Source organism: Corapipo altera, unplaced genomic scaffold (genome assembly GCF_003945725.1).
Source record: "Corapipo altera isolate COAL_440 unplaced genomic scaffold, ASM394572v1 113, whole genome shotgun sequence".
Lineage (NCBI taxonomy): Eukaryota > Metazoa > Chordata > Aves > Passeriformes > Pipridae > Corapipo > Corapipo altera.
This window is the reverse complement of record NW_020884895.1, coordinates 12000119-12007397: the sequence shown is the minus strand read 5'-3', so window position 1 is coordinate 12007397 and position 7279 is coordinate 12000119. Positions and strand designations below refer to the sequence as shown.

Below are 7279 nucleotides of genomic sequence, written 5' to 3'. Positions count from 1 at the left end.
ATGGCAACGAAGAAGGAAGTGGACAGTGGTCACTGTGAGTGAGAAGTTATGTGCCCTGCCTGTGCTTGCCAGGCTGATGCAGGGTGCCAGGATTTGGCATGACAGTAAAATCACTGAATCACAAATGCCAGAATGATCCACCACTGCCCTGGGCAGCTGTGCCGGGGGTTGACTCTTTCCTTTTCCTGCTGGCTGTCATGGGAAGCAGCATCCTACCACCTGGAGAAGATGTGTGGTGGGGCAGCGTTGCTGGTGACTGTTCCTCACCTGCACACGCTTCCTCAGTGGGTGTGATGCCTTGTGAACAGGGCGGCCCCTCAGTGCACCAAGGGCTGTTTGATTTGGGGAGGTGTTTTTGTCCTCCATGCTGCAGTGACCAGTGCAGTTGGAGCACTCTTCAGGAGCAGGGGTCCATCCTGCTCACTCCTCAGAAGAAGGGGTCTGTCCCATTCCAGCTGACGGTGGCACCTGCCCACTTGGTCCTGATTGCCATCTCCAGGGCCGGGCACCTCTTCCCTGGGCTGCAGGCGTCTGCACTTGGTGCCTCTTCCCAGTGACGCGAGTGAGTGTCTGAGGAGGAAATGCTGTTAAAAAAAAAGAGTCAAAAAAACCCAATCCCTCTCAAAAAGGTTTTGGTGAAGGTTAAAAGCAGAAGGTTCTGCAGCCACATGGGTGCAGATGTGCTGCTGCCCTGCCCCAGGGAGCTGGGGGAGCCCGGCAGGGCCTCCCAGGCTGGGGCTGCCCCGGAAATTCCGAGGGTGCAGTTTGCATGTTTGTTTTCTGAGCAGATGCACAGATAACATCTGTGGCCATGCTGGGTTTCATGATGGTGGATCTCGATTCACCTTTCCTTGCAGATTTACCCCTTAGTTCCAAGGTTCTGGCCACTTTATCTGCTGCAGTGAAAGGAGAGTGAGGAAGAGGGAGGCATTCATTGACAAAGGTGAGTGGTGCACAGTGGTAGAGAAACAAGAATTTTGCACCCCAAGCACAAAGCCTGGTTGTTCACAATCCAAGTGATGTTACAGGAGCAGTTCACCCTTTCTGGGCGGGATGTGGAACTTGGGGGGAAACACAAGGACTGTGGTGGCACCTGGTGCTGTGCAGGAAAACAGGGACTTCAGCCTCAGTCAGCTGCTGGAAGCAGGAAGGTGACCCCCACGTGCCAGCCTCTCTGCATTGGCATACTGGTTTTGTCTGGGGTAGATTCAACTGTCTGCCCAGTGGCTGGTATGGCACTATGTTTTGGATTTGTGCTGAACACAGGATTGATAATGTAGAGATGTTTTTGGTTTTGCTGAGCAGAGCTTACACAGTGTCAAGGCCGTGTTGGCAAGGAGACTGGGGGTGCATGGGAGGTTGGGAGGAGGCACAAGCTGACCAAAGGGATATTCCAGAGAATATGACATCATGCTCAGTGCAAGTGGGGGAAGAAGGTGGAAGGGGAGGATGTTTGGGTTGGTCTTCCTAAGTAACTGTTCTGCAGGATAGGGCCCTGCTCTCCTAGAGCTGAACACCTGCCTGCCCATGGGAAGGGGTGAGTGAGCTCCTTGTTTTGCTTTGCTTGTGTGCACGGCCTTTGCTTTCCTTGTTAATCTGTCTTTATCTCTCTTTTACTCTCCTGCTTCTCTCCCCAGTCCCGCTGGTGGGGGAATGAGGAGTGGTTGTGAGGGGCTTGGTTACTGTCCATGGAGAAAACACAACAGCTGGAGAGAGGGTTATTTAAATTTTGAATTAATCATGAAACAATCCTGCTTCATGGTGTGTTTAAACTTTCTGTTGAGTACTAAGCACAGGAGGGACAGAGGTCTGTGACGCCCACACCTCACCCCCCGGCAAGCCCGGGTCTGTACCTATGGTCAGATGTGCCGTCCGGGTCTGCTCCTGCTGCCCGCTGTAGAAGTAGAGGTGGAAGAGCCTCTCTGCTCTCCAGTGGGAGAGCAGCCGGGGGTCGGTGCCGAAGAGGACTCCGTGCCTGCCGGGGACAGCGCACAGCCACACGGGGAGGAGGGGGGTGTGCAGCGCGGGGCTCACCTGGGCAGGGCAGGGCAGGGCAGGGCAGGACAGGGCAGGGCAGGGCAAGGCAGGGCAGCCTTGTGAGCCCGAGGGGAGCCGCGGTCCCTCTGCCCGGCCCCGCTCTCACCTGCCGCTCTCACCTGCCTCTCTCACCTGCCGCTCCGCCGCCCGCTCCCAGCGCAGGAAGCCCACCGGGCCCCGCTGCCCCCGGGCCTCCCCGGCCCCACTGTCGAGCTCCCGGGGGCTCGCCCGTCCCGTCAGGAGGAGGCTGAGCACGGCCTGGGGGACAGAGCCCGTGGTCACACCGTGGGGCAAACACCCTTTGCAGGTGGGGTCCCACTCCCAGCTCTGTCGTGCCTGTCATGAGCAGGGGAACGCCAGGCTGCAGGTGGCTTTTTTGTTATTATTGTTCTTATCGTCGTCATCACCATCACCATCATCATCATCCTCTGTTTTTTGCATGCACAGCCATGATTAAAATTAGCAAAATATTTTTGCATGACCTTATGTTTTTTTCTCTGGATTAAAAAGAATTTTTTTCCTAAATCAAATGTGGGAAACATTTGATTGTGGATTGTAGCTGATCCTACCTCTGTGCAGGTGACATTTCCAGAACTGACGTTCAGCAGAGGAGCTGTGTCACCCAAATCCTCTTGGACCCTGTATGGCCAAACACAGAATGTCAGGGCAGTGCCAGGCTGGTGCTGGAAGTGATGCTGCATTTCCCTGCCTGGCTGATGGGAAAGGGAGGAAAGGAAAAGCCATTTCAGAAGATGTAACCAAACTAGAGGAAAATATTTAAAAAGTGAAATATACCTTTCAAGTGTCCTAGAGAAAAGTAAACTGTATAAAAATAGGATCACTCCGTGGCTTCCTTCACACCTGAACTGGAAAAAGGAATCAGGGATCACAGGGAAGAAATTATGGCCAGTAAATCACATTTAATTAAAACAATTAATCTGCTTCAATATGGCCTTAGGTGAGTGTGTTGAGCCAGATGAGTAAGGTGTTATTCCAGGAAGATTTTATAACTAATTTTGTTGAATAGGATCAGGTAAAAAAAAGAAACTTCCAGTTATTGGCTAAATGGGTTTTGTACATTTTTTTCCCCAGATTTTTGCTGAGACTGCAAGGAATCACATCTTGTATTTCAGTGAAATACAAAATGCTGTCCCATTTACCCAGTGTTTGTGGGATGAGAGAGCTGGAATAGTGGCTAAAGTCCCAGGGATCTTAGTGGGAGCAGGATCTCTTCCCAAAGGAAGATCCATGAACTTTACTGTATGCTAACACCACATCCTGCGGATGGTGGCACTTGCCTTCAAAAGGTCTGATTTGAATGGGAAATAAGATGTAATTCAGCAAGAAAATAACTTGGATAGAGCAAACATCCCCACTTACACAGTTTATGTGGTGGGAGATGAACTCCTGAGCTGCAGCTTTCTCCGAGAACTCAAAGAGCCGGATCTGTGGGCACAAGCACGGGGAAGGAGGTGTAAAGGAGATGTGAATTATATAAAAAACCTGAGCTTCTGAATCCTGTGGTTCCTTTAGCCAAGTGAAAGAACAGTGCAGGGGTCTGCTCTGCCCCTTGCCCAGCCCCGGGGTCTGGCTCTGTCAGGGAGTTGGGAGCAGTCTCACACTAACTGGATTCTTGTTTTTGCAGGGGGAGGAAGATCGGCCTTTGATGAAGGGGAGCAGCAGCTCCTGCCGTGACGTGGGTGTGTCTTGGGCTGTGGTGGGACCTGGGTCTGGGGAGCTCGCCACTTTGGTGCCCCGTAAGTGAGGGAGCAGGTTTAGGAGATCCACATTCCAGGCCAAAGGTGTCTTTAAGGAAGGCTCCATTGGCAGCAGGCGTTTCCATACTCACTCTGTCCGTGAAGGTTTCTGCTCTGCAGCCTGCGCGTGGCATCGCGGTGCCAGCTGTGGTGGTGAGGCAGACGACGGCTCTGCCACCTCCTCCTGCTGCCCACAGGGTCTCTGCCAGGGCCACGGCCAGTGCCTGCCCCTGTTCCTGCCGCCCGATCCGGCACAGCCTGTGCAGGAACACCGGGGGCTGTGACACACCGGGGGCTGTGACACACCGGGGAGGGGCGTGTGCCACCATCCCAAACCACAGGACTTGGTGGGAAGAAGCCTTGCCCAGGGGTCAGCCAAGGCTTCTCCCCGGTACAGATCCCCACCTGTAGCTGCACACCTGAACCTGGGTCTGGTTTGGCTGAACCCAGAAGCTGGTCTGCCTGAATCCAAAGAAGGCAAGGAAATAATTCCTGTGTGTCCCATGGGAAGGCTCAGCATCTTACCTGTCCAGGTGAGTATATTCTGTGTCTCTTGTGAAGAGCAGGTATGTGATGATGTGTGCTTGTACGGCCATCAGAACAGCTCTCGTTCCCCCCTAGGGACAGAAAGACAAATCCCCCTGTGTGAGGAGCAGATGCCATTCCCAGCAGTCCCTGGCCAGTAGGAAAACAGGAAGCCCTCATGGAGAGGAAGCTGTGGGGTGGCCCTGGCTGTGTGCTGGGGACAGCAAGGGTCCCATGGGTGCCCTCCCTCCTTCTCTCCCTCCCTCAAAGTGCTCGGCCCCAGGGAATGTCACCCAGCTCCAGACACCATGTGTGCTTGGAAGCCCCACAGTTTGTTTTTTCTCCCCTCTAGTCTCACAGCAAAGGGTCAAGTGTGAGGCTGTGCACGGGGGTGCCTGTGCCTGTGCCTGCTCCCTGCCATGCTCGGGGTCAGGGCTGTGGTACCTCCTGGGAGCACAGAGCCTTGGAATGCAGGGAGTGGTGCCTGTGGTTGTACCCAGGATTTCAGCCTCCAGGTGATTTAGGGGATTTACAGTTTGAGTGTTTATCTTGGGCTTTTGCTTTTTTGGGTGCAGTGTTGTGATGACAAATAAGGAGGAAGAAAAAAACCTCACTCCTTTGGTAAATGACAGTGTAGGTGACTTCACCTGTTAGATGTCTAGGTGGAGCAGGAAGAATTAAGTAAGTCTAATTCTTGGAAAAGAAACAGGAAAGTCCTGCTGCTTTGTGCATCCTGCTGCCTCTCCTGAGCCCTCCCGTGTGAACCTCTCACAGAAGGGTATCACAGTCTGTCCTGCAGCCAGCTGCTGGCTCCAGGCCGTCCATCCCACTCCAGCCTCGGGCCAAAGGCTCCCCTGTGAGGGCAGCTGTGGCTGTGAGGGGGCTGTGGCTGGAGCCCCTGCACCCAGCCCGGTGGGGAACACTGGGCCTGGCAGGTGGGCAGGGTGTGGGCACAGGGGTGTGGGGGCAGGGGTGTGGGGGGCAGGGGTGTGGGGGCAGGGCTGTGTGCTGCTGAGGCTCCCAGCACTGGCTGCTGTCTCCTGTGCATGTCTGAGACAGGGAGGAGCCGGTGCCAGTTGCTGTGTGACACTTTACCTTCCCTGCCTGGAGCCGGTGCCAGTTGCTGTGTGACACTTTACCTTCCCTGCCTGGAGCCGGTGCCAGTTGCTGTGTGACACTTTACCTTCCCTGCCTGCAGCGCGTAGGCCAGGTCAGAGTGTGGCTGGCGGAACCTGAAGTGTGCTGCTGCCCACTCACAGCTGAACAGGGGGGTTGTGTTCCCAAACAGCAGCTTCTGCAGCCCCTGCCGAGGATGAGCCAGAGGGGGGTCAGATCCCAGCACGGGGGATGACCTGTAACGTCAGGAAGTCTCGGGGTGTGGGTAGGGTGAGCTCACAGCACTGTCACACTGTCAGACCTCACAACTTCAGAGCAAAGGGGATGTTTGGGCTCAGTCAGTACTCAGCCACTCCAGTGAAGCTCGGTCACAGTGTGTAATAACCTCTGTCTGGGTACAGTGCACTTTTTGGGGAAGGTCTGCACTGCCATCACCTGCAGAACCTCCGAGCTGCTGGACAGCGGCACCGGCAGCAGCGCCCTCAGGCACTCGACCGGAGCTGGAATCGCTCACTGATGGTGTAAAAAGCCTTTTTCAACCCAAACGATTCTATGATTCCATGATCGTGACTCCCATCTGAGGCTGTTTGTCAGGGAGGCCCCAAAGTGCAGGTAAACATTTCCCCTTGTCATCTGACTGGTTCTCTCATGGGAATTATTGAGGATCAGCTTTAAGGTTGTGTTGCAGCCATGTTCGTTAAGAGTCTCATAAATAATGCATCCCCATCCCCTGCCCTGTTCAGGGGACAGCAGGCTGAAGCCCGCAGCCGCCCGAACGCCGGGAAAGGCTCCCGAGACTTTCTCTTCAGGAGATTCAATTACAGCTCATGCTTAATTCAGCAGACAGGCAGCTCACCATCGCCGTGTCCGGGGAGAGGGGGCGGCCGCCCGTGCCCGGAGGGAGCGGGAGGGGCTGGGGGACGGTAGAGGGGGGCTGCGGCCCCGGGGGCTCCCCAGCTCCGGGTGATCCATCGCCAGCTCTGCCCCGGCATCGCTGCAAGGAGAGGAGCAGACCGTGCATCACGCCAGGGCTGTTGCTCTCATGCACCCAAAGTTCCCCCCTAATATTCCCAGGGGGTGGGCGCAGTGCCCGGTCCTAGGCTGGCGGTGGGGAGGGGAGACACACATGCTGCCCTGGAACATGGGTGCCCTTGACTTTGGGCATTCCCAACACATCCCTACCAGCTAGTGACTGGAGCAGGGAGTAACACTGTGTTTGAATTACAGAGAATACCCTTCAGTGCCTCCCAACCTAGGGGTGCAGCAAGTTTTCCAAATGCTTGCATTTTGGAGATGTTAGCTTGTTATCCTTTTTCCTGTGTTCTAAAACTGCCTGTGGAAACCACTAATTTTAGACAGAAAGGTTAATTTGTGTTGGACTGCTCTGCCCCTTTGATTTAGATCAGGGAGACTTTCTTTCAGAATACCTGAAGAATACGCCTGTTTCTCAAAGGAGCAGGAGGAGAAATGAATCTTCCTAGAGACCTGGGCTGCAGGTATGGATGTGTGACCTCCTCAATGTGCCAACCCAAAACCCACCAGAAAAACACCAAATGTTACCTTTGGAAAAGAGTTACCTGATGAATTGTGTTGTTGATTTCCAAGCTGAAAAGGTAAATAAAGCACAATTTAAAAAACCCAACAGAGGCATTGCTGGCATATGGAGAAACCAGAGTCCAGCCAGAAGACAACCCCAGAACAAAGGAAGAGTAAGAGCTGTAGCACTTGTATTACGGAGTACACAAAGACCTTTTGTCATTGGCACATAAGTTTTGTAATAAAACATAACTTTAAAAATTACATTAAATAACCACCTGGAATTAAAAACGTGATAAAAAAGTAGA

The 7279-nt window shown here is 53.8% G+C and overlaps 1 protein-coding gene across 1 annotated transcript; it reads right to left on the bottom strand.

Moving 5' to 3' along the window:
• Positions 1-427: 427 nt before the first annotated feature.
• On the bottom strand, positions 428-6488 carry MINDY4B (MINDY family member 4B). The gene is made up of 10 exons (XM_027647669.1): positions 6292-6488; positions 5503-5622; positions 4320-4411; positions 3887-4052; positions 3418-3483; positions 2833-2903; positions 2607-2676; positions 2144-2295; positions 1854-1975; positions 428-570 (listed from the first exon to the last, which is right to left on the bottom strand). The coding sequence occupies exons 1-10, from the start codon at positions 6454-6456 to the stop codon at positions 428-430; spliced, it is 1167 nt and encodes a 388-aa protein (XP_027503470.1). The 5' UTR covers positions 6457-6488.
• Positions 6489-7279: the final 791 nt, after the last annotated feature.

Bases quoted from the DNA above. Each gene is read 5' to 3' on its own strand.
- MINDY4B (XM_027647669.1), bottom strand. From the start codon at position 6,456: ATGCACGGTCTGCTCCTCTCCTTGCAGCGATGCCGGGGCAGAGCTGGC. The intron at 3,484-3,886 runs GTGAGTATGGAA...TTGTGCCCACAG, and splicing joins CAGAAACCTTCACGGACAGA to ATCCGGCTCTTTGAGTTCTC. The intron at 2,677-2,832 runs GTATATTTCACT...TTGGCCATACAG, and splicing joins TTCTCTAGGACACTTGAAAG to GGTCCAAGAGGATTTGGGTG.